General features: G+C 43.3%; 3 protein-coding genes across 7 annotated transcripts; 1 reads left to right on the plus strand and 2 right to left on the minus strand.

Moving 5' to 3' along the window:
• Nucleotides 1-795: 795 nt before the first annotated feature.
• Nucleotides 796-4975, minus strand: plp1b (proteolipid protein 1b). 2 transcript variants are annotated; one of them, XM_049742596.1, is made up of 7 exons: nucleotides 4810-4975; nucleotides 3241-3427; nucleotides 2993-3149; nucleotides 2605-2782; nucleotides 2291-2364; nucleotides 2003-2068; nucleotides 796-1527 (listed from the first exon to the last, which is right to left on the minus strand). In XM_049742596.1, the coding sequence occupies exons 1-7, from the start codon at nucleotides 4811-4813 to the stop codon at nucleotides 1456-1458; spliced, it is 738 nt and encodes a 245-aa protein (XP_049598553.1). In that variant the 5' UTR covers nucleotides 4814-4975; the 3' UTR covers nucleotides 796-1455. The 2 variants fall into 2 exon arrangements, with proteins under 2 accessions (XP_049598553.1, XP_049598552.1); XM_049742595.2 differs by lacking the exon at nucleotides 4810-4975 and adding an exon at nucleotides 3738-3969.
• Nucleotides 4976-7194: 2219 nt separating this feature from the next.
• LOC125982227 (neuroligin-3) lies at nucleotides 7195-17769 on the minus strand. Its single transcript, XM_049742585.2, has 7 exons — nucleotides 17337-17769; nucleotides 14561-15208; nucleotides 12695-12754; nucleotides 12168-12317; nucleotides 11547-11732; nucleotides 9688-10477; nucleotides 7195-9071 (listed from the first exon to the last, which is right to left on the minus strand). Exons 2-7 carry the CDS (start codon nucleotides 15039-15041, stop codon nucleotides 8291-8293), a joined length of 2448 nt encoding a protein of 815 aa, XP_049598542.1. The 5' UTR covers nucleotides 15042-15208; nucleotides 17337-17769; the 3' UTR covers nucleotides 7195-8290.
• Nucleotides 14118-24785, plus strand: cchcr1 (coiled-coil alpha-helical rod protein 1). Of its 4 annotated transcripts, none has more exons than XM_049742582.2 (19): nucleotides 14118-14278; nucleotides 20422-20683; nucleotides 20777-20944; nucleotides 21026-21143; nucleotides 21291-21467; nucleotides 21539-21702; nucleotides 21769-21883; nucleotides 21989-22099; nucleotides 22176-22319; nucleotides 22387-22497; nucleotides 22577-22683; nucleotides 23115-23227; nucleotides 23303-23375; nucleotides 23448-23566; nucleotides 23635-23823; nucleotides 23881-23982; nucleotides 24068-24162; nucleotides 24253-24373; nucleotides 24453-24785. In XM_049742582.2, exons 2-19 carry the CDS (start codon nucleotides 20517-20519, stop codon nucleotides 24566-24568), a joined length of 2310 nt encoding a protein of 769 aa, XP_049598539.1. In that variant the 5' UTR covers nucleotides 14118-14278; nucleotides 20422-20516; the 3' UTR covers nucleotides 24569-24785. The 4 variants fall into 4 exon arrangements, with proteins under 4 accessions (XP_049598539.1, XP_049598540.1, XP_049598538.1 ...); XM_049742583.2 differs by having other exon boundaries at nucleotides 20468-20683; XM_049742581.2 differs by lacking the exon at nucleotides 14118-14278 and adding an exon at nucleotides 19809-20116.
• The last annotated feature ends 211 nt before the right edge of the window (nucleotides 24786-24996 follow it).

A 24996-nucleotide genomic window follows, 5' to 3' on the forward strand; every position in this document is an offset into this window, starting at 1 on the left:
GTCGGGCGTTTCAAAATAAAGGTCTATCGTTTCCGTCTGCAAAATCGCTGGAATTCAAAATTCAATTTGTCGTATTCCCAGTAATTAAAAACAGAAGGAATGAGCAATGAGCAGTTGCTTAAAGAGGGTATCATTTTTTAAAACTGCATATTTATGAGTAAATAATGCCTTCTGTGACAGGCCGCCTACACAAAAAAGTGGAACAAGATGAACCCAAAAATAAGGACAAATGTGTTGACCAGTCTATTACAAAACCCTGTGAAGATGCTTCAAATTCCTATCCAGTCCTTCCATCTCAAGTCATACAAGACGGAGAAACAAAGGAACACCCAGAGGCACAATCTCAGCCGCTGAGCAACCAGTTTCTGTCTTTGCTTCCGAAGACAACAAAGAAACTGCTGATACGGCCCATCACCAATCGCATTAAAAACACAAAGAGAAAACAGCTCAGTGGGAGATCAACCGGTTGCCCACACAACTGTAGAGAAGGATGATGTCGATGCACCAACTCAGCACCATAATGTAGAAGCGACGATGGCGGTCCTGGTGCCGATGTTCACGATGGTCTCATTGTAACGTTAATGAAGAAAACACACTAGCCCAAGCACGAGTAGCCTGACAATACAAACATGCATTATTTTCCACACATTATTGTGCAAAAGTCCAGAGGCCATCCCAGCCCATGGTGTTGCACCTGCTCAGTTGTGCACTTTATGACAAGGTTGACTTTAATATACAAAAACTATATCCTCATTATCTAAAAAATTCAGACCCTGCACAAGTAACACAATAGTGTTGATTAAACACAATTTTATTGAAAACATGCAATTTGAGGTTACAGTAAACTCACCCACGTTAATTTCTTTGTAAATGCCCACACATGACAAAGCTCAAGTTTCAGAGCGGGCGGACGAGTTTAACAGAGTTTACAGATGGAAATGTTATTGTAAGCATTAGAGGCATCACCTCCAATATCCAATACATGGCTTTGTTTCGCCCCCACACAGTGGTGTTTAAACAAAGCAATTACGTGAGTGACAGTGGGCAGGCTGATACAACAAAATGCTGCAGACAACTTTGGTACATTCACTTTCAAAGCACACAATCCATACACACACAGCCAACTCATTATCATACACCCAATGCATATTTCACGAAGCACCGAAAGGGCTAAAAGGCAAGTTAGTCTTTGCAAGGTGAGCTGTTTATTATTCCTGAAATGCCACACATCAAAATAGCGCTGGCACTAAACGTCACCAAAAAGACAAATGAACAACAAAGCCAAGAGAATCATCGAGGAGGGTGGGAATTTTCATCTCTTTGTAAGTTGTTCGCGTACAAGACACAGTGGTGAGGAAAGTTACCGGATGCAGTACTAGCAAGGGAACCGGATTGGCTCTTGACTGTCCATCTCACAATCAGAGGACGCCATCGACGGAGGTGATGCTTGAGCCCTTAGCGTACGCCTTTCCTGCCCAGGAACCGCAAGACTGCATAATTATAGGTGGTTGCAACCAAAAAGAGAATCTGCAAAGCAAGAATATATTGATGAGGAGGAGGGGAACAGGAAAAAAAAAAGCCTGCAGTCGTAGAACATTTGATTTGGCACACTGAGCTACGTATGTTGCAAATTCTGCCTTTGCAAGTAGTGTGTAAATTGAAGAATAAAAAAAAAGCAAAAGAGTTTCATTTAAAATGTATTACGCATAAAAATGTATAAACAAAAAAACAGCACAGAAATAAAACCAAACAGTTGTGAAAGAGGAAATACAAATGTTTTAGCTTAAAAGTTAAATATAACTGAAACTGACCTAGGTATTTTTAACAGGCCACTAGAGGGAGCCATATACCACTAGTGGTCTATTGAACCACTACTATAGTGTAAAAAAAATGTTTTTAAAAATCTTAATAATATTCTTGAACATCATTTCCAGTTGAAACAATTTAAAAAAATAAACATGCTAATCACATTCTGACCAGTGTGGGAAAAACTAATGCTCACCAATGCTAAGAGGGTGATTCCAGCACCAGCAAATGCAGCAATATACAGGTCATAGGTGAGGTGAAACTGAAAGAAAGAACAAACAAAGATTAGTCTCAGGCTGGGACATTCATATCCTCAAAATATCCGAAAAATTAATAAAGCACCCCGTGTGTGTATGTTATTATTCTCACTTTCACACCAGTCTCATTTTGGACAGATGTTGCAGAGTATCACCAAACATCATTCATGAAGATAAAGTTGAGGTGAAAGGGTGCGTGAAATAAAATATGGAAAGCGTCTACTCACTTCGCTCGTCTTGCAAATAGATGCCAAGGTCATTCCGCAAGTCTTGCCCGGCACCGCATTCCAAGGAAGCAGCCCTTGAATAAAGACGTGACATAAGTGATGTATCTCTTACCGATGCTGATTGCAAAAACCTTCCGAAGCATTCTTCGTTCATCAGCAAGGAAATTCACTTTGAGGAATTTCATGAGCAATTTACTAACTAGTTTTGCATTGGCGTAATCCGCAATGATGAATTTGTTGCCTCACGAAAAAAAAAAGCCCATTGATATTCTCATCATGCGCACATGCGGTCAGTCATTATAGGAGCATCTCACCATATTGCCTGGCGTCCATGCAAATCCAGCCATGCTGATTTATGCTGGGGGTTGTTTCAGCCAGGATGTTGATGTCGTGGCAGGTCTGCTCCATGTTGAACAAGAAGTAGACCGGAATAGCAGTGAAGGCAAACACTGCCAGCCAGATGAAGGCCAAGATATACGTCACAATGATAAACTGTGGAAATTTGAAAAAGCGCAATTTAGGGTCATGGGAATGCTGCAAGTTGCTGTGTGATGAATGTGGCATCACCAAGTCTGCTATTAACCATATTTCATTTTTTTTTTTTTTGGGGGGGCATTACGCATTGCCAAAATGACCCAATGGCATCGCTGCCCCCCCCCCCCCCCACCCCCCCCTCTCTTTCCTTTTTGACCTTGTGCTCACCGTCAGGCTGAGGCATCGCCCACAGTGGGTGCTCCTAAATTCCCCGAAGGTCTGCTTGACTGCGCTTGTCGTGTAGAAGCCTTCAGCCAGCAGCAGGATACCATAGAGGAAGAAAAATGAGGCCAGGCCATAGATGACATACTGGAAGTATTCCACACTGCACAAGGGAAGGGGGTTGTGGGGAGAAAAGGTCAATCGGGCAGAAAGCCGAGATGAATTTAGAGAACAAGCGTGGAAAATACACTCACAAGTCAGCCACGATCTCAAAGTCCTGCTCATTGCGGGCGAAGTAAGTCTCAACCAGGACTTCGGTCTGGGTTAAGGCTTCGTGCCCGCAGCCACAAAACAGAGCCATGCCTGCATAGCACAGCAAGGTGGCCACCAGAGATGGGTAGGGCACTGCCCCCAAGCACCGGATACAGCAATCATAACAACCTGAGGGGGCATAATATATCAGCACACAGGCGGCACATACCGCACACACAACCACACAGCACATCGAAGCCTGGATGGGGAATTCGTTCACCCTGCGGGAGAGCTAGCCCGGCAAATCCATCAGCATTCGCTGGGGGAAAAAAAAAAAAAAAAAGAAAAAAGACCACTGCAACCCACAAGCAGGCGAGCAAAGAAAACCGCTGCTTATTTCAAAAACATTCTGCCCGGTGTGAGCAGCCAAAGCAGGTAGCAAACAACCCTCAGTGTTAATAAATAAAAGCAGTGACACAAATGGGATAACGGAAACCACCTAAGGCTTTGCAAAGCCAAGGCTGTCTGACCGGAAACATCCTGCTTCTGATCCTGTATTCCACTACAAGCAAGTTCCTCGAGATGAAAACTGTCTACAAGCTACGAAATAATTTCATCTGCAATGTGAACGCTCGTCCGCTTGTATCGACGCCTGAAGCTGGTCCGGCTCTCCTTCTGCGACGGTCACAGGCGTCGCCACGCTAAAGAGAGATGCTGGTGGTGGAACGCTGACTTCACAGCCTTGAAGAGAGAGCGTCTCATTGTGGACAAACATAAGGTAGCCATTGTCAAGCCCGTGGGACAAAGGCCAGTGATATCAAGCAAACAAAGACCTTAGAGCCACACATGATGTAGTAGAAGCAGCAGGGGGGGGAGGGGAGGCGGGGGGCAATAGGTCACCCCTTGCGATGTCAGGCCATCCTCCATCCATCCGTCACTCGGTGTCAGGTCGGACGGGGACGGAGCGGATGTACAGTTGCAAACATCGATAATACGTGGTGAAGCATTTGCCGACTTTTGGTGGGAAGCAACCACGCTGCTATCTAAATTTAAATCGGATCAGCGAGGAGACTGCCGGGGGATGCGGTAATGATAATGTCTGCCCACGCTTCAGCTGGAGAACGGCGAGGAGCAGTTTATTACGCGTTAAAGGGCATCAGTGAATTTAGTTGATGCCAGCCAATCAATGCAGATTCCAAAATCAGGCATTTTGGTGCTCAAGATGTTTGCAAGTGGAGTGGAAGAAAGAAAAATCAGAGGAAGTGAATCTTGTCTCATTGAAGTTTTGGTATTAAAAAACACCTCATGGTTAAAATGAGTGACCAAAAAAAAGAAAAAAGAAATTCACTTGACTAAAAATGTGTGCAAAACTACTTTAACGACTCAACAGGTAATATATCAACTGTGACGGTAAAATGAAGGGAAAAGTAAAAAATAGAAATACTGCTTCGAATTCAATTCCACAAATCATGTCCAAGGTCATAAATTATATTTTCAAAGCAACATTTACACATTCATAAATGGCTTTTATAAGAGATGAAAAGGAGTTATTAAAAATTCTGTGCACTCACCCATGTCCGGAAAGAAGTTGGGAGGTTGATTGAAGTTTCGGCTGCGCGGCTTCCCGACTCTGATATGAGGATATGAGAAGTTATTCGGCGCCACTCCTATATGAATCTGACTCGCGCTTTTGTCTCATCAACAATAGATGGACCACATCACCCCAAGTGACATCTTAAAGTCACAAAGTCCCATTTCGGCTGCCAGACATTATTTATAGCGCCGTGGGTTCAGCATTGGTGACAGGCAGGTCACAAATTTCTCGCTATTGTTTATTTTTATTCTATTAATCTTCTGCTTCTACTCAGGTACAGAAATGAGGGGAGTTAATCAAATGAGCTTTTGTGTCAACTGGACAAATCCTTATTACAATAAATATAAAAACAAACTATTAAAAAAAAATCTATTTTGTTTGATACTATCACAGAGGTATTATTGTAACAATATTTTTATTGTAAATGTAGCTTAGGTGCTACATGTTAATAAACAATATAAAACCCACAATGCGTGTAATAGCCTTGTTAACGATAAAACCAGCAATAAATTGCTTTGAAACTAATAAAAGTAGTTATATTTGTTTGCCGGCCAAGCTACTGATGTTTAATTTTAATAAGACAACACAATTTCCATTTTCTTTCATTTAAATGCTGTATTAACAAATGGGTTTCCTCAGCATCTAAATTAACTTAGCAGTAAGTTGTGTTGTCTAAATAAACATCAATTAGAGGTGTCCCTGGGAAAAGGTAGCAAAACAAATCGACATGCTAGTGACGGACGTTGATGAAGTTGTCTAACAAGGGTGACATTGACAGTCAGGTCCAGCTGCTGCCCGCTCCCCCCCACCCTTCCTTATTTGACCCAGTTGATGTCAAAGCTGGGTTCAGTACAAAGGAGCCAGTGTGGAACTGGACAGAACACTGCTATGCTCCCTTTTTGGGGGGGAATAAGATCCCCTTCTAATTTTTCCATGCCCTTTTAAACACATAGCTGGAATCTCTCTTGCGCTCCATTTGGACTGGTCATCGCTAAAAGAAGACTTTGTGAGCAAGCTCTTATCATCAAGTGTGTAACTTTTTATGCCACCATCTTCGTGACTGATTTGTTTTCCAACTAAATTGAACCCCTCAAAGATACGGCAACATCATGTAGCGCTTGAAGAAGATTAACGACGCTGGCATTGTTAAGCTAAAATGTTGATGAGGACAGACACCTTTGAAATGGCTTTGAAAAGAACGCGAGGCAGGCCGACAGAGATGAGAAGCCTTCATTAACCTAAAGGAATGGATGGGAGGCAGCTTTCGGGACACGGGGTGCATGATATTGCTGTTGACGATCAAAAAAAAAGATTAGGAGTAGTCTTCAGTGGCTCGCGGGAGAGATAGAGTCATTTATGTAAGTATTCAAATTGGAGGGGGGGGCAGATGGGGAGCAGGGGAGATGTGAGCGGCCCACGTTATGAATTATTATAACACTTAAACACTACTTTAAAGTCATTAGTCAGTGGATAAATGGACTTTGAATAAACGCATTTGTCATCCAGCTCACAAACGCTACAAGATGCAATCACCTGATCAGCACCATGGACAGCGACAAACCATGCAAAAGCAAATTCTTCTGCATCTGTGTTATCTGGATCGTATGTGGCGTGTGATAAAATTATTGCGTGCCAGACACTGTGTTCCACGTGTGTTTGAACAGCGGGAGGCGGAGCTGTAATAATATTTGCACCTCCTCTTATCTCTGCTGCGCTAATCCGTGCTGGAAAAACAAACAAGCAGCCATGAAACAAACAGGCAAGCATTTTGGAGGACGTAAATTCAGTGGCAATGACCTCCTGCGGTGGAGTATTTGCTTTTGATGAAACAAATGAATGATTTATCCGTTTTTAACTAAGCACTCTGGAAAGTCTTTCATGCTAACAAGTGAGGAAAGGGCACAAGAGGGTTAAGGAGACAACGACAAAAGAAGACAATGGGTAGCGGTTAGAATTTACAAGAAGTGGCTGAAAAATGCGATACCATTTGTGGAGTTGGGATATTCTTGACAGGTTTACAAGATAAAACAAAAATATATGGTTTTAGTTTCACATGCATTTAGCATCGAAGTGTGATACGAATGACACCTGGCGCCCTCTAGTGGAACATGAAAGAATCACTAAATAATACAAATAAATTGTACATTTAAAATTGTTCAGTTGAATTTTACTTTGTATAACAGTATGATACATTTTCTTTTAATGTTAACATTTTTTTCTTCTGGCTATCCGGCTAAATAAATACTGTTTGCTTAATAGGATATGAAAATAGAAAACCTCGATACCATGTTAGCTAAAAGTGAAAAACGTATACGCATCACCATTGCACCGAGTAACCCTTCTGAACTCAACAAAACTCATCTTTAGTTGGAAAAAATCTTTAATAGGTTAAACCACATTATGACTGGTTGAAAGAACTAAAATCGTAAAGTCCATCGTCTCCTTCCGAAAACAGACAACAAGCGTGATCCGAACCACTCTGAAAACTATCGGCGACTTGTAATGTAGCTTTGATGCGACTACATTTTAACTGCCAATAATGGCTTTGTTATACATACTACACCCACAACGTAATTACAGATATCTTTTTTTTTTTGAAGAGTTTAGAATATTAATAAAGAAATAGCAATCAAATGTTATTCTATACAAACAAGCAAAGCCCAAAGAATTAAGAGTATGTTAGAGTAGGAAAACACATTTTGAGCCTAACGTTTTCTCTAGTGAAGCAGAGGTTATAGTCGTACAATGTATTAAGCGGAAAATAACTTGAAAGGGGAAAAAAAAGAGCAAGGATACTCAAATATAGTACAATAAATTACACAACACTACATATGCAAAACATTTCTTTTGTCAAGAATGCCTAATTTACATTTTTTTTTGTAGCGGAAACACCTACTCACCAGCCTAACTAGCGTAGGAAGGCATGTTTGTGTAAATTGTCAAATATTTTGGAGATACTCGAGGATCTGGCATTGGAGTACACGTTCGACGAAATTACGCAAAGCGGTTTGAAAAGAACTGCGCTAAAAATACGTCGTCGTAAGAAGCAATGAGAAATATGTAGAAAATATCAATAAGAGCAAGACTGCTGTTTTCCGCTTCTTCAACATCTCATCCCCGACCTGCGATGAGTCGTGACGTCCCATAGCTCCATCAGATCAAAATAGATAATAAGAAAGAGCTTCCCGTACAAATCCAACAGTAAAAATGTGATTATTAGTTCCTTCCAGGAAAAATCCCAAAAAGCCATGATGTCAAATATGTGTTGTTGGTTTTTTTGCCTGCCGGCAATTGCGCAACATGAGTGTGACAATGACACTTCCTGTTATGAGAGAGCAAGCAAGATGCTGGAGCTTGCTTGGAAAAAAAAAAAAACATTCCATCCTATTTCATCTAAACATCCTAAATACAACTTTACATGTTTTGCGTCTTTACGGCGAGTCTGCTCAGCGGACGAGTTATACCCGTGTGGTGGAGTGAGTGCTGGGCAGACCTGCAGAGCTGTAGCCAGCGGGGAAGGTGCTGTACGGACTCATGTTGGACAGACCCATCAGTGAGTTGGGGATCATGGTGATGTTGTTTGGCGTCATCAGCGGGATGTCATCGGGAGAGCGGCGCTGGCTGAGAGCGTAGTCCATAGTGGGGGACACGTGGATGGGGTTGCGGAGGGCCTCGCACTGGTTCCGGGACAGGGTCTCGTCCACGCTGGCGGCGTTGTTGCCTTTGCTGTCGCGTTGAGGGCTGGGCTGCTGTGATGTTTCCTGCCGGCTGCGTTTGTCTTTGCGGTAGTAGAGCGCGGCGAAGGCCAGGACGTTGAGGAAGAGTAGAGAAGCCCCCACGGCGATGGTGACGCTGAGCTCCGTGGAGTAATCTCGGGGGTTGGGCATGATCAGGGGGCCCATCTCTCTCCCGCCTTCATCGCCGTTCAGGCCCGTGGACATCGGCGGCCGGCCGGTGCCGCCTGATCGCTTGCCCCCGGATTGGGTTGGATCCAGCGGGGTGACCTTAGTGGTGGTGGAAGAGTAGTGGAACATGTCGTGGAGGTTGTAGAGATGCGGAACTAGGTGCTTCCAAAATGCCACCTTGGTGGCGCGGTAGTGATCACGGATGCGAGGCTTGAGGCCGATGTGCAGGTAGAGCTGGTCGTACGGGTCGTATTTGGACCAGGCCACCTCCTCGAAGCGGTTGGCCTTGGTGTGAATGAACTTGGTGTCCTGCGGTACCGGTTTGTTGGGATCCCTGACAAAGTCAAACAAAAGGTGAACAAATGCTACATGCAAAAAAAAAAGAAGGCTTTCTACTAAACAGTTAACAGTTTTTTCCTCTGACGTCGAGAACTGTAGCATTCTGGTATGCGTGCAAAACCGATTTTGCATCTTCATTTGGAACTCAGCGTTGGCGTAATCAAAACGAGCAGTAACGTGAGAATGTAGGATGGGGATTGCGTAACATCACCGCCTCTACTCAAGGGCTCGGCATTCCCTCGATGCTCCGTGCCTACACATGAGCACCTTCTCTATTTGGTTAAGATAGAATTTGTTTGGCTTGACGATTATTTAAAAATCTATTTCTATTTAAAATTAACATTAAAAATTGGCACCTCACTACTCAGCCACAGTTAACTAACAAAGGAACAAAGGGAGATAAGCTTGCAAGAAATGACAGCGAGAGTTAAGACTGGTCTTAATTAGGCACACCATTTTCTAGCCAATGCTACAGTCTTTTAATCAAGTTGATGAAGTAGCGCGAGTTAAAAGGTCGAACGTCTTAAATAAGAGCCGCGCAGTCGAAATCAGACGATTTAAGAGTGTTGGGGGTGTGAAACTTTTGCAGCTGAGACACGTTTAGAACTCACCCGCTTTTGGCAAAGTTGGTCCAATATGTCATAACCACAGCGCTGAGCATGATGTCATTCCTGGAGAAGTTGCAGGGAAACAGGTCGGTTGGGCCGATCATGGGGATGCCGAAGACGTAGGGCACCTCGTCTCCGTGGGCCGAGTCGGACCACACGGGCTTCATTAGGCTCTGGCAATGGTGGTAGAAGGCGTAGAAGTAGGTCGGGGAGCCGTAGCGGGCGTGGAGGTCGGCCGTCACGACCGATGGTTCCACCCATTGGTGATCTGTGAACAGAGCCACCAGAGTCTTCCGCCTGGTTTCCGGATTGTCCTTGTCGGCCCAGTCCGTGTACATGAACTTAATGGTCTCCCTCAGCGTGTCCTTCCCCTCGGGGTAGCCGTACAAACTGTCCACAAAGTCGGAGACGACAAAGTCAAAGTCACTTCCCGACACGCCGTCTTCCAGGTCCATGACGTTCTCCACAAAGCGCAGCCCCTCCCCTTGATTGACACCTAACATGATGTCATAGTTGAGGAACTCGCCCTGCTCCATCAGAATCTCGGGGTCGTCGGGGATGACGTCGCCGTCGATCACCGGCCCGAATGCCACGCGGTACTGGGCGGGTTGGATGTCTTGCTCCACCAGCTCCTTTGCCGTCTTCTTCTGCAGGCAGGTGACCATATCCACCGTGTCCAACACGTTGCAGCCCACCCTCTCGGCCAGCATGCGAGTGTACTTGACCGGTTGATAGTTGACAGCCCAACTGGACAGCGCAGAACCACTTTGAATGATGGCTCGATGGAACAACCCTAGAGCACGATTCCGAAAAAAAAAAAAAAAGAAGTGCGCTTAGTGCTTTTATCTAATCTACATGACTTGCATCATCGTTTGGCACAAACCTGAAGGACACCATGTCATTACTGATTTCAAATAATTGCTACTCATGGTTTGGGCTTGTAAATGAAGAAAATATAGTTGGGGCAGAATATTGACAACAAGTCCTGGGCCACTGGAAATTGCAAGCATAAATGAATTGATAAAGAAGAATGATTACCCCGTCGCCGTTGGTTTTAACGATGTAAATAATCATACATCACTGTCGATCCCCGCTTTTGATTTATACGCTGTCGCTGCCGTGTGCGCTAATGATCAGTTTGCAATATTGTTTCATACTTTCCCTTTTGTCGGTTATTCACAGATGTTCAAAATCTTTGACTGTGAGCCTCTAACAAGCTACATACCACGCACGCAGCTGCCCACCGAGCGACAGCAAAAAAATATTGATTCATACACAGGCTACTTTGTTGCCGCTTTATATGTAGAGCGATGCCTCCATCTTAGGAAGGTCCGTCTAAATATGACAAGTGATAGTCACATGATTTGTTAGACTGCGGCAACAATGTGACTTTCCTCCTCCGCTGCCGTTATTTATTTGCATTTTTGGGGGGGCCACCGGCGATCATGTCTGCTTCAAAGAGCTCCTCGAGGCCTTTGTGCGTCTACTGCAAAGCACACTCGCATTGATGGAAACGCCATTTCGGCTCCTCTTGTGATTCCGCTCGGCTTCCATGAGAGGACGGCAGCTCCCGGTAGGCGAGTATTGAAATACGCTACTTTGATTTGAATAAGCGAATGTTTTGAAGGTATTTATTATCCTAATCTGAGATCACATCATTTTCCTGCCGGTGCCCTTTTCTACGCCCGGAAAACAACAATAAAGCTAGAACGATTATGACGATTATGGGCCTCTAAAATTAGCCCTCTGATTACAGCAGCACTTGTACTGCATAATAGAGGCTTTGCAATTTCTAAAGGCTTTGAGGTTATAATCATTATAAACATTTAGCCATACCAAATATTTAAACCTTACAAACTTACCTTCCGAGTGGTGGGACAGTGTTAGCAGGCTGACGCAGGACGCTCCGATTCCAGATCCGAAAACCGTGATACGACCCGGGTCCCCTCCAAAGTAGCCGATGTTCTTACTGATCCAACGGAGAGCTTGAATTTGATCCAGGAGTCCATAATTTCCTTTTGCAGCTTGGTCTCCAGTACTGAGGAACCCTGGGATATGTCGGACACAGAACACAAGAAGTGGTAGCGGCTGTGCAAACAGAACCGATATCGTTTTTCCTCTCATCCAAATCTGAGAAGCTTTCGGTGGTCTCCTGCAGTGTCTTGGTTGCTATCATAACGTTGTGCCTCTCAAACCTGAACGCTTTCTTTGCAAGAGTGACTTGATAAATTTCAACGTGCATGAATATATAAATCCTTGTTACTTTGAATTCACAAAACCGCACGGAGGTCGCTTGTGCTGAGAATTGATCCAGTTACTTATTCCCCAGTCCGGTCCTGGAACAACTCGCTACTTCTGAATGCTAAATAGGAGGACACAGAATTTTCTCGACTTTGTGAGTTCTTGGGAATACGTCAATGGCCAGTCTGATAAACGTGCACAAATTAGACATATCCATCTATGTACTGAGATGTTTTCATCACCTAATATTCCAATTCTGTAGTTGAGCGTGACCACAACAACGTTGCCGTAGCTGGCCAGCACGCTGCCATCCATCATGTTCCCAGTGCCTTCCATATAGGAGCCTCCGTGGATGTATACCATCACGGGTCGAGCTTCCGAGTCCCTTATATCTGCAATGGAAGATTAACAGACACACATTAAAAGCAGGGGTGGAGCTACATCGTGGCCAATGGCAGCCCCTCCCTGACCACCCCCCAGGAAGATTTTGATAAATGTAATTCTGTGGTGCAGATAATTAGTTCTGCCTTTCTAGTGTTTCCAAATAACGACATTACACTTGCTGATCTAATGTTGATCTCCAGTAAATGGCGTCGGCCATCTGTGACAATTGAGCACTCTGATTGGCCGGTCATTGTATCACCGTGTCTACCCCCACTTTAGTCTAGGTCACTGTTGGAAAATTCGGGTATTGCCACATCATATATAAGAGCACGTAAATAAAATATTATTTAAAGTCAAGAAGCAAGATAAAGAAAACAAAAAATACCTTCTGATATATGTGTCTCAGCATGAGAAAAAGATGAGCCCTTTTTCTTGTGTTGGCTCCCTGCAATTCATACAAGACCAAAAAAAAATTATTCGATATTTTCAGTCAAGCAAACAGAACGGAAACAAAAAAATCTTTATCGGCAGACAAGGCCACCCATCCTTTTCCCCGTATTTTTGAGACGCTGTAATTATGTGAACTGCGGTGACGTATATGCGTTAATTCCGGTTTCTTGGGAAAGAGCCGACAATGCGGGTTAGTGTGTGTGTGTGTGTGTGTGTGTGATTGAGAATTTGCAAGGCATACATTGTGTGAGAAAACACATGCTTCCACGGTCCTTACATACTTCCTATCCACAATACGAGTTGCATCAAAAAAGAAAAAGATCTGCATTTACAAAGACATTTACATCAGACAATCTATTTGATACTTTCGAGCGGAGCGAGGAAAAAAAAACGGCAAATAATCTTGTCACACCTGAGGGCATTTGAAGCATACCATGAATACAAATGAGGTGGGAGTGTGTCGTGCGCTTCGTTAAAACTTTGCATTACGCAAATATATGCCTTGAAGTGTTTAATTAAGCAGTGTTATAGGTGAGGAGACCTTTAGTCTGCACTCAAACTGGGGGGCGGGAGGCTCATTAAATGCACCATTTTGGACGGCTACCTGTCAAGCAGGCTGTTTGTGTGCTGTTGCTAGGATACTGTAGCTCAGGCGCTTGAAGAGAGCCATGTTCCATAAGCCAAATGGAAGGAACGCTGTTAGTTTTTTTGGGTCTATTGTTGGACACAAATTGAAGCAACATGAATTAGCTTCACCGGTTTGTAAGCGCTATATCTCGGTCCTTTTATCCTCAATAAGGTTGCTCAACTAATATAAAGCTTCACAGTAGGTGTACAAAATGTTCTCTCAATGGCTTATGTCACAAGAGTCGATGTTAAACCAGGACAGACTCGACAACAGAGAAAAGTTGACTTTTTGTACCTCGCTAATTGGCCCCCAAAAGATACCCTACCTGTCTGAACAAAGATGCTGTTTCATATAAAACAAAAAAAATCTAAGGTAAATAGAGGAATAACCCTGAGTAAAGTTTTTTGCTAGCATACTTGCACCATTTAATTTGATTCAATAAAAAAGCTACGTCGAAATTCTTTCATGATGGGGAAAAACGTCGCTAAGGGAAAAATGACATTAAGTCAACATCCACTATTTGCCCATAACAACAGCCAAAAATCTCCATCCTGTCATTAGCCAAAATGTCCACCCTGTTAGCGAGCTCATGTTTATCGTCTTGCACATACTGTAGATTATTTGCATGCAGTTAGTTTTGAAATTAAAGTGTGGGAGCTCCTTTTTTTCTCAAAGGCACCTTATGATGCTATTGCCTCTATTATCTTTGTAAATGCTGATTTTATGATAGGGCTCTTGCATCAGGTTTTAGGAGATTGTGCAAACTACAAATACTATTGGAGAAAGCCCTGTAGGCTTTATCGCGCTCATCCATCTTTGTAAAGGCAGACATTGTGAACTCTTGGATTGAATTTCACTGGACTGTGCAACGGGGTCATAATATTGTGGCCGGTGAGTATACGCTAGACTCATTTAAAATTCTGCCTGGTTTAAACAGACTTAATCTAGGAACCTTCCCTCACCTCAGCAATATTTCATTCAGTGTTTCCTAGAGGGAAGGGTAATGCTAAACTACAGTATATTTATCTTTCTTCTTGCTAAGGCTTCGATCAATCTAAATGTAACATGACCCGGGTAGGACAGCGATGTACATGCCAAGAACACGCCATGACATCAAGGCTGCGCAAGCCGTGATCAATGGACATCATTCATTCAGCACGTCCACCCACTCACCTTCCTCCGTCGGAGCGTAGATGTTGAGATACAAACAGTCCTCGCTCTGATCTTGGATGTACGAGGCGACCGTGTCCAGGTTGTAGGTGAACCAAATGGGCATCATTATCTCTGGCACGGTGCTGTGGATGTTCTGAGGGCACACGGGCATGAAGTGGGTGGCGTTCTTTATGCCCGACCAAGCAGATGGCTGATCCGGGGGCATGAAGCGATTGTCCCCCACCGGCGGGGCGGCGTAGGGGACCCCCAGATACTGGTCAACGGGCCTGAGCACCTCACTGGGCACGGGCACCCTGAGGCCTCGCAGTTTCCCGAATTGGGTGGTCACCGTGGGGTAGAACTTTTGGCTCGTGGCCTTGGTAAATGACCAGCAGGAGCATAATATCCACCAGAGCAGAGCGCAGTGGGTGATGGTAACGCTCCCTTGCTGGTGGAGCAGGTGCGCGGGCAGCAGATGGTCTTTAACTGTAGCCGGCCACATGGTTTGTATCCTTGCGCAACACCAACGCAGACGAGTGTCGGCTCAGGTCCTTCGTGCTGAACTCGTCACGCAGACTGCTTTCGGATCCGATGCTTAACAAATCCAAATACACCTCAGGCAGGTATGAGCCATCGCCTCTTCTCATTTTCGTTGCAGAGAACACCGATCTGAAAAGACAATAATTAGACTGTAGATGTAGTGCAGTGGCGTAAAATTTTGCAATCTAGACAATCAATGCATGCTAATGAAAATCATCCACTAGGAGAAATATTCTGTTAGGAATAAAATGCCTATAACGCTGAATACTGATGTCTATTTTCTTTAGTGGAGGAGGCCATCTGCTTGATACTGGAATGATGCTGTTAAAGCATATCGATAAAAAAAAAAAAAAAAAAAAAGGTGCGAAGCGACACTTAAAAGAACATTTCAAGTTAAGGAAGATTAAAACGGCCTCGCTTTGAGAGGAGCGCTCTTCTTTATGTTGAAACATTTCACAGACAGCTCATCTCTCAAATCAAGTGTTTGCGCTTCACACCCAAGGCACCCTGATAGAAGCTAGCTTGAATAAAAAGCATGATGGCAAGTGTCGAGCGATCCCCGAACAAACAAGAGTGATGAGCTAACCAACTTTGCCTCCTCAAGCCAAATAATGTTAGCTTAATGAAAAGGCTTAACAAAGACAGAATTACTTCAATAAAGAAAACATAAATTAACAGATATCAACAATGTCCCCCTCATTTTAAAATCTGTGATTGCATTCAGGCTATATTGCTCATCATTATGTTCTCACAGGCTTGTCGATGAACGTGGAAAAAAACAAAAAACACAACAAGCTTGTTAACCTAATCAAATTTATCGACGAGTTCTGCCTCCGGCGTTGTGAAAGGCTGCTGCTGAGAAGCAGCTCATTTTCCAAGCGCTAAAGCTATTCAAGATTAAAACGAGAGACAATTTGTGCCTCCCAAAAGGAGAAACTAATTAGCCCAAGACAAGCGTGCTACTTCCTCCTGCTGTTTACAAATGATGCGATGCAGCACATAACTTTTTCTAATGCTCGTCACTTTGCTGGTTGCAGAGGACTAGACATGTTAGTGAGGTTCAATGGCGACACGAATGAGGTGGGGGACTTTTTCTGCATTAATTAAGATCGTCGTCTATGGCAAGAACAAAAGAAATTGTAATAATATTTTAAACAACAGATCAGGGGAATTTCCCTCCTTAAACAATATGATATCATTAATGGAGCAGAATCCAGCAGCAGAATCTGCACCACCATCAGACTTGGTTCGTTGTTTTCAGCTCGATCAAAAGGGATAATATGAATTCTTAAAATGAGCAGCGTTTTTTTTTATTCATTATACATGCCGGCTTCAAAAGATTTCTCTATTTGACGTATTGCCGCAATGTGAAGTTAGCTTTCCACCTGATGCATTGTATAGCTTTTGGAATATCGGCAGATGTTGAGAGCAGCTTTATGGCCCATAGCAAACAAGCTGCACCATAAACGTCCAGACTTTTTTGAAGAGATTTCAATTTAAAACGATTTATTTGCCTATAACTCAGCAAATGGGTATAGACTAAATAACTAGGTTCAAAAATGTAAACCTTTCAGAGCTGTAAGAATTTATTGCAGATGGTTATGCATGACAGAGAGCATCTTTAGGTTTACTGGGACCATACCAGTATAAATCACAGTAGGGAGATTTTACAATAATTGTTATCATCATGACTCACCATTACAAGCTTCACAGGCACACAAATCAACACCTATATTTGACACCAATAAAAACAAATTCTTTGAGGACATTGGAATCAGGTATAGCCTGAGGTTGCTGTGGAAATAAAAGCTTTTTAGGAAGCACTATAATGTCAAACAACAACACAGGACTCCCAATGCCCTTGTAATTTGACATGTGCGCGTCCAAACCAATTTAGTGGATTCCTCAAATGCCCCCCGAATTAGCAGTGCGAGATAAGAATGGAGAATTGATGCAGAGGGAGATACCTGGGGGAGCAAAATGCAGCTTTCGTGTGATCGTCAGTGCGTTTTTAATTAATGCAATGATCTGGATCCATAGAGGGAAAACAAGCCACAGCCCAGATACGATGAGAACACATTATGGCAAGCTTGTTAAAATCTCAAACGGTGTATTAATAAATGCAGGATGACAAGTCAACTAATGCCTTATCAATGTTTTATCGATTTAAAACACCAGTAAATGAAAAAAACAACAACAACCGTGACATATATGCATGTGATAATTAGGAGGGGGCAGCATCATTAGGTTAACTCACCTGCTTTAACAGACGCCGTTACGCGCTCCATCTGTGGACGTCCTCCATTGCATTCCCCCTTCTCGGTTCGGCGATAAGACAATGGGCTGGAATGTACGCGTGTCCGCCCGCCCGCCCGCGCTTCCCTATCGGAGACACATCAGATCTTTCCTCACATCAGACATCTCCTGCTTTGCACAGTCTGCGCTGCTGGCTTTGCGCATTCACGACGCCAAGGTCAGGAGCGCCAACGGTTTTAATGGAGCGCCCACTATAGAGATCTCTCTCCACGGCGCCCACTGGCCGCGCGTTGCTAAGCGACCGCCGGGATACGCCAGTGCATTAGATTGATCCTCAAAACAGGCGAGAAAATCCTGATTTAGCAACCATTAACTAAACACCGAGCACACAAGCACACTCGCATTATGTTCCATTTTCTTTTTGATCACTAATGACTCTATATTTGGAAGACCCCCCCCCCCCCCTTTTTTTTTTTTGCTTTTAGCTATATGGAACAAATGTGTAGGGGGTTGACAAGTCTTGTAAACAAGCTCTGTTATATTAAATTCAAATCCATATCTAATCTGCTGTATGTCAAAATGGACATAGGCGTATAAGCTAAATATGCATTTATGTATTAAGAGAGTAAACAAAAAGCCTTTGCAGAATTGAAGAGCCTTGCAAATTAATGATAGGCACCAGCCACTGGGCTGCACTCCAGTTTAATAAGCAGATGGGGAGAGAGGCTGAGGGGATATAATTGAAGACCAAAAAACTGTAAGTTCCTTTAAAGTTTTTAAGATGGGAGGCTTTTGAGATAACAGAAGCCACCATATTTGCTTAATTGGATTAAGGGTTTGAGATTTGTCAAGTTTACGGATGAGTCTCATCGTGGAGAGGTGACTCATCACTGGAATCTATTTTTTGTTGTTGTTCCTTACATATCAAGCGCCTCTGGACAATATATATGAGTCATATACTGGACATATTAGAAATTGCAGGAGATAGGAACCCACTAGGTATTGCCGCTAGTTTCTTAATTTGGCCAGTACCCTCGTGGAATGTGAAGTCCATTACTTTTCAATGAAGAAATATAAATTAAAGACAATGTTTCCTCTCGGGAATGTCCACCGCACGTACCTGGCTCGAGGGAGGCGCTTCACTGAGGCAGACTCCGGGAAGCAAGATGGTAAAATGCAACAAAAAAGCTCAAATTGTTTTCCACTGTGGGAAAATAAATGCAGCACTTTGCTGAGTTGCACATTCAGCTGGGAAAAGACCCAGGGGCAGTCCTGGAATATAATAAAAGGATCAGAGAAGGAGCTTCTCTGGCTCCCCCAGGATAGAGTGGAGGACTTGAAGGAGGATTACTGCACCGCATTTCCTGACAATGCAATCACACATAGCAAGCCAGTTTACTATTCAGAATATTTCTAATTAAACCAAATGGAATGTTTTGATTAAAAAGTAATAGGGTAGATGCAGTTAACAGGGAAAATACTAAAATCTTCATGAAACTTTGTAGAAGTGTTTTGCAGGCCAAGGACAAGTAAAAGGAATCATTTTCACTAGTTGAGTCAACAATCAATTGAACCATCCACTGACCGGAATGCAGAATTGGCATCTCTTCATCATTCTCCCTCAACTCGATAGCTGCCTGCTGACTTCCAAACAGATGGCCAAAGTGATCTTAACAGAGTGGTTTTGGTGGTCTGCGCTCAACTGAGTAGCATGGGAGTGACGGTTGTTAGAAATAAAATAACATTGAAATTAAACCTCGTGAATTAATTTTCCATCTGCCAAATCTAAACAAAGGCTATGCTAGATCAAGGGATGTTCCACTGTGGTTGTATTATCTGAGTGACATCAAAAGGTGATTGGCTGATTTGAAATTTCAATGAGCCCCTGTGGAAAATAGGTCAACGCTAAAGAGCAAGAGGTGGTGCTGAGCATATGCTGCCATCTACTTTTTCCATTCGATTTCCAGTAGAGGCATAATGATGCCATTGCACAAGCACACTGAGATGTCAAAGTATGAAAATGTGAGATATTAATTATTAATAGGATTAGCATTTTGCTGTTGGGGCTACTGTGACATAATTATGAATGCACCAGATCGCAGCAAAGTCGAGTTACATCAGCAGAGGTGGCTGGTAATAAGCGACATTTACTCCGTTACATTTATTGTCATTTCCCTCTGGCTGTTCGATAGGATCCGCTGCACTGCAGTGACCTCTGACATTGAAACATTTCAATAGTCAAAATAATAGTCGAAACAATAGTGCGCCAGTCAAACAGTTGGCACGGCCTCCTGTCCACGTTATGTATTAAAGACTTTTGTTGGTAAAATAGGGTAAGGGTAAAATAAAGTATTAAATACTGTAGACAGTATTAAAAGTTAGACGTTATGGAGTGAAAGACAACAGAAACCGAGAGCAGCCTAAAAAAAAGGGCTTACCTGCAAGACTAAACTCGGGGTGACATACAGAGAAGCTAACCCACAATGCATTGCGCAAAGTGGCGTTATTATTCAACTCATCCGTCTAAATTCCCCAGATTTGTAAATATTTAGAAGCGCCTGTTCTACTATTTTAGTGCACATTCAACAGAAAAACTGGATATTGTATGGTTAGCTTGGTAGCAATAAAAAATCGCAGAAATGGTGGAACAGTCGACGTGGTGACGCAAATTGCTTAAAAAACAAAGAATCGGGTTGCTTCCTGCAAGCTTGACTGCAGTGAAAATGGACCGATATAATAGTGGGAAAGAAAAGCTCAACATACCAACCGATTTCACTTCCAGTAAGTTACTGGACTCAGTATTTAGTCCATTAAATGGTGCACTGCGTGTGGCGTCGTACGTAGAGTAGCGACAACGAAGTCGATACTGGAATTAATAATAATCTTTGTGATAAGCCCTGATTAAAGTGAACTAAATAAATAATGCAAATACTTTTTGTGTATTTTATTTGGGGGTGTGATATTACAATATTTATAAATATGCCCTCTCGAGGTAGATTTGGAACTGCCTGATGCTTGTCTCACCATATTCATACTTGTCCCTTAAGCATTCATATGCATAATTCACATTTCATGTCGTTATCCAGGGAAACCCCAGGATGACCTTGTGCCTCCCTCTCATTTTGCATCAAGTGTCCAGGGTACCAAACAGTCCATAGCCACACAGCCGAGCATTTCCTGGATGAACTCGAGTGTCCCCGCAGCTCCATCGACAGATCTCTGGCTTGGGTTCACTAAAACCCATCGAGAAATATTAACGCAGAGAAAGGATGATCAATACAGCATGATGCTGCGAGAAAACACAACAGGAAGGACTCCAGAGGAAAACGTGTCAGACTTGAGGACAAGGTATTCCACAGTATTATTTATACGGTCGAAAATACCATCTGCTGGAGGGCGGGCTCGGTAGGTACACAAATGGCTCCATTTGCTCAAACACAGATCCAAAGAGAGAGGCGACCAGTGGTCCAGATGGGAAGCAGAGTGGTGTCTGGAGGCAGAAAAGCACAAAGCGGAGGCTGAGCAGTTGAAAGAGCAGATGGAGGCCCTGAAGGACACAGTGCAGAGACACGGGGAAGAGATTAGAGTCAAAAACGACACTATAAACAGGTAGCAAATGGAGTCACGTCGTCTTGAGATTAATTAAGAATACTGTTCGTTAACTTGGCAAGTGTAATTGTTGTGCATCAGGCAATGTCATGACCTGAAGACAATGACTCAAGAAATGAGCAACGTGAGAACTGAGCAGAGGCAGCTGAAAGAGGAGCTCACTCGCTGCCATACGCAAAAAGAGAAAATAAGCTTACAGGCAAGCAAACATTTCATTTTGACAGGAATGTTTCCTGCGATCACTTGGGATGAACTGGCGTTGAAAATCTCAGTGTCATACCAGGGAAGGTTATTTTTTCTCACCTTTATTTAAAGACGGCAGACATTCCGTGCTTGTGTTTTACAGCTTGAACAAATTAAGAAAGAGTCTGATGAGGAAATTGCTAAAATGAGGAGTCAAGGTGACCCTCGGGAACTCGCCCTCAAGGCCAAAATGAGCGAGCAGCAAGCAGAGGAGGCCAAAGAGCAGACGTTAAAAATGGTGGAAAAAATCCAGCAGATGCAGAAGAAGCATGAAGAGGAGGTATTTGCCAAATGTTTTTCAATCCTGAAATATGCAACTATATGTTCACAAATTTCTTATTTCATGTTCAGCTCGGACAGTTGAATGCAGACCACAGTATGGAATTGTGCTCGGCCAGAAAATCAAATCATGAACTGCAGAATAAACTTGAGTCAGCGACCCGGGAAGTGCTGCAACTGAAAAGCAATCTAAAGGAGGCGTCCGCCGAGAGAGATGAGCTTAAAGAACATCTAAGGTTCCGCATTTAATCCGACCTGAGCGTAAGATGGACACATTTTCTCCCTTTTTTTTTCTTCTCCAGACAAATGGAACAAGCGTACGAGACGCAATCAGCAACTCTGCACAGCCTCCGAAATTACATTGGCCAGGTTGTTGCGGACAAAGGAGAAACGCAACAATTAAATGAAGCAGTTGAGGTTAAAACTATACACAGCGTTCAAAAGAAAAAAAAAATCACACAACAAATTATTGTAATTAACATTTCAGGTTTTAACCATGCATTATTTTTATTTTTTTGGTAGAAGCTCAACAAAGAGAAAATGGCGTTGCAGAAAACGGCAGAATTATTGACTGTCAGACTAAATTCCATGGGTGAGATAGTCTCCCTCCAAGAAGAGAAGATGCTGAGGAAGGTGAGCATTTTTTTTGGTTCCCTGCACATTGGTCACAGAGTCACATGTACTTACTGAATGTTGTGTCTTTAAATAGGCCTCAGCAGACCCGCTTGTGGCGAAAAAAGCTGATGGTCTTCTTGTCCTTCACCTCTGGAGGGAAAAGGTGTTCAAACTCTGTGTCCAGCTTCGTTTGAAGGACATTGAGCTGCGAGATGAGAGGGAAAAACATCTTTCAGAGGTGTCAGCTTGTTGACAGCATGGCTTTTAATGTGATGGGAAACTAGAATGTTCTGCTCATATTCCAGCTCGGACTCGTGGAGCAACAGCTGCAGGATGAGCGGCATCATGCAACTGTCCTCCAGCGGAGTCTCGATGGCAGGATAGCTGAGCTGGACCAGGAGAAAGTGGAAAAAGAGGTGAGCATCTCATGAAGCCATGAAATTTTTTTTTTTGTATCGTGGATGCACAATAAATAAAATGCGTCTTTCTTCTTAGACTTTGAAACGGGACTTGGCTCAGGCTTGCAAGGAGACTCAACACCTGAAGGCAAAGAGTCTCAGCTTAGAAGTTGGGCTCAAAAGTACAACCGAGGCCTTGCGCAGGTAAAGTGAGATGCAAATATCGAAAATATAAAAATACATACAGGCTTATATCCTTTATCATTTATGAAAAATAAATATTACAGCATTGCACTGAGCATCCTAATAACTGTTATACTGCCATCTGATGGCCGATGCAGGTACACCAGTAGTGGAATCATGGAATGAATTGCATTTTTAAATGCATGGTGGCCAAATTGTTTGATTCTTTACATTGTATTTAATTATGCTGTTATTCCATATTTTCATTTTGGAAATTTTGGGTGTTTTAGGAAAAGGCTGGAATGGATTCATGACATTTCTATGTATTTCAATAAGAAAGGATAATTTGATATATGTATGTGTGATCATGGAATGAATTACACTTATATTTCAAGGCACCACTGTAGTTATCGTTGATGTTTCATGATCTAGTTTTTGTTTGTGCCCTTCAGATTTAGTGTGTTATTTGATCGTAAAATAACAGAAGTGGATGCAGCACACGCAAAACTCAATAGCTTTGGACCACGGTTGAATTTCGCCAGAGGCCGAGTCGAAACAGTCCAAGGTGCCGTTATTGAGACCGACTTTGTATTTGTTACTGGCCTACAGTGTTGTACATCCGAATGATTTTGCTTCACAGCTTTGTTTATGAGGAGGGCCGCCCTGCACAAAGTCCAGAAGAGCAGTAAGCAAGCAGAGCAGACAACAGAAAGGTAGCCCGCACAGTAAATTCAATTCATTGTCTCGGAGAACCTTCACCGAGTTGCTCACCTCTTCTTGCGCAGCATCACAAATTTACAGAGAGAACTCAATTTGGTGTGTCAAGAGAGAAGCAAGCTCACCCAGGAACTCAAAAGAACCCCGGAGCTGATTGAGAAAGCTTTGGTTGATATGAAAGAAGAACGTAAGATCTTTCCCAGGGCGCAGAGGCTTGTTATCAAGATTGATCTTACTTTGCATGTCTCCTTTTAGATGAGCACAAGCTGAGGCAGCTTCAGGAGGAGCTGGAGCAGAGCAGAGATGAGACGCAGAAAGCCGTGGCAGGCAGAGAGGAGATCCAGAGGAACCTACAGGGGGTTCTGGCCCAGCTGGAGGTGAGCAAGGTTGCTCAGGAGGGGCTCCAATCTCAACTGCTCAGCCTGAAGGAGAACAGCGAGAAAGGTGAGATTTGCACCTAAAATAACCTAGATGGAATTCATATGTGCGGGTTCCACACAGTCCTGCGGGAGCAAGTGTCTGAGATGGAGAGCCGCTGCGCCGAGAAGCTTAGTGAGATGGAGGTGCAAGTCAGCACGGCGAAGAGGGAACACACCAAAGCAGGTTGGGGGGGGGGGGGGGGGGGGACAACACACACACACCGCTGTCTGTCAAGAGTGATCTTAACTCATCATCTCCTGTCGCATAGTTATGACTTTGCGGCAATTCGAAAAGGCCGTAACTCGCAAACAGAATCACTGGAGGGAAACCGAAGCTTCGCAAATCCAACGCTCCAAAAAAGAGGTCTGATGTAAACAAGAGGTTGACACAAACACACGCTGACTTTGAAGCTGTTTTCTTTTTTTGGTGAACCAACTGTTATTTCCTACACAGGTGACAATCGCTGAGAGAGAGCTGAGGAGTGACTTTCCGCAAAACATATCTGCTCCTCGAGAGCCAGGCGAAAAATCTTCAGAAAGAACCTGCTTCATGGGATCACAACTAGCGGCAGAAAGTGAGTGACGTGCTCGTGCTGTCCGCTCAGTCCAGATTGGACCGTCTGACGGATTGCCCGAATGTCTTTCTCCTGCCAGAGAGACTCATTTCTGTTATGGAGGAGCTCCACGCGCTCAGTGCTGCTGTGGTTAACAGCTCTGAAGACTCTGCCGAGGAGGAGGAGGAAGAGGCTGTGTCCAGAAACGCATTTTAAATTTATATAGCCAACACTTCGCAAATTGCACTTACAATTCTGAGTGAACATTTGCAATGCCACCTCAGTGCCTAATTTGTATAAAAATACATCCAATAAATAGTGAGGAATATTTTTTATATCATGTAAAGAATAATAAATGTTTGGAGTTTTTTTATCTGATGAAAAATGTTCATCCTTGACTTAACCCAATAAAGTGCTTTTGGAAATGATGCAATCAGTTGTACTGTGTTTATTGCCGGCATGTTTTCAAGGGCTTGTCGAGTTAGCTTAGCTAGGGCATTGCAGAGATTTCATGGGGTTGAAATAGATTTCCCAGTTTTTTAATATCACACATGGGGGAAGACCTAGTGGATATGATTTGATAATAAAAACTAGAGGGGGAAAAAAAATCTATATTTTCTATTTGTTGTTTCCCATCACGGAGG

The sequence above is a fragment of the Syngnathus scovelli genome, chromosome 15 (genome assembly GCF_024217435.2).
Source record: "Syngnathus scovelli strain Florida chromosome 15, RoL_Ssco_1.2, whole genome shotgun sequence".
In the NCBI taxonomy this organism is placed as follows: Eukaryota; Metazoa; Chordata; class Actinopteri; order Syngnathiformes; family Syngnathidae; genus Syngnathus; species Syngnathus scovelli.

Bases quoted from the DNA above. Each gene is read 5' to 3' on its own strand.
- cchcr1 (XM_049742581.2), top strand. From the start codon at position 20,059: ATGGACCGATATAATAGTGGGAAAGAAAAGCTCAACATACCAACCGAT. The intron at 20,684-20,776 runs GTATTCCACAGT...GCTCAAACACAG, and splicing joins GTGTCAGACTTGAGGACAAG to ATCCAAAGAGAGAGGCGACC. The intron at 21,884-21,988 runs GTTAAAACTATA...TTTTTTTGGTAG, and splicing joins AATTAAATGAAGCAGTTGAG to AAGCTCAACAAAGAGAAAAT.
- plp1b (XM_049742595.2), bottom strand. From the start codon at position 3,777: ATGTTTCCGGTCAGACAGCCTTGGCTTTGCAAAGCCTTAG. The intron at 2,069-2,290 runs GTGAGTAGACGC...TCTTTCTTTCAG, and splicing joins CTATTTGCAAGACGAGCGAA to TTTCACCTCACCTATGACCT. The intron at 1,528-2,002 runs GTGAGCATTAGT...CTTGCTTTGCAG, and splicing joins GAATCACCCTCTTAGCATTG to ATTCTCTTTTTGGTTGCAAC.
- LOC125982227 (XM_049742585.2), bottom strand. From the start codon at position 15,041: ATGTGGCCGGCTACAGTTAAAGACCATCTGCTGCCCGCGCACCTGCTC. The intron at 12,755-14,560 runs GTGAGTGGGTGG...TATGAATTGCAG, and splicing joins CTACGCTCCGACGGAGGAAG to GGAGCCAACACAAGAAAAAG. The intron at 10,478-11,546 runs GTAAGTTTGTAA...ATCGTGCTCTAG, and splicing joins ACTGTCCCACCACTCGGAAG to GGTTGTTCCATCGAGCCATC.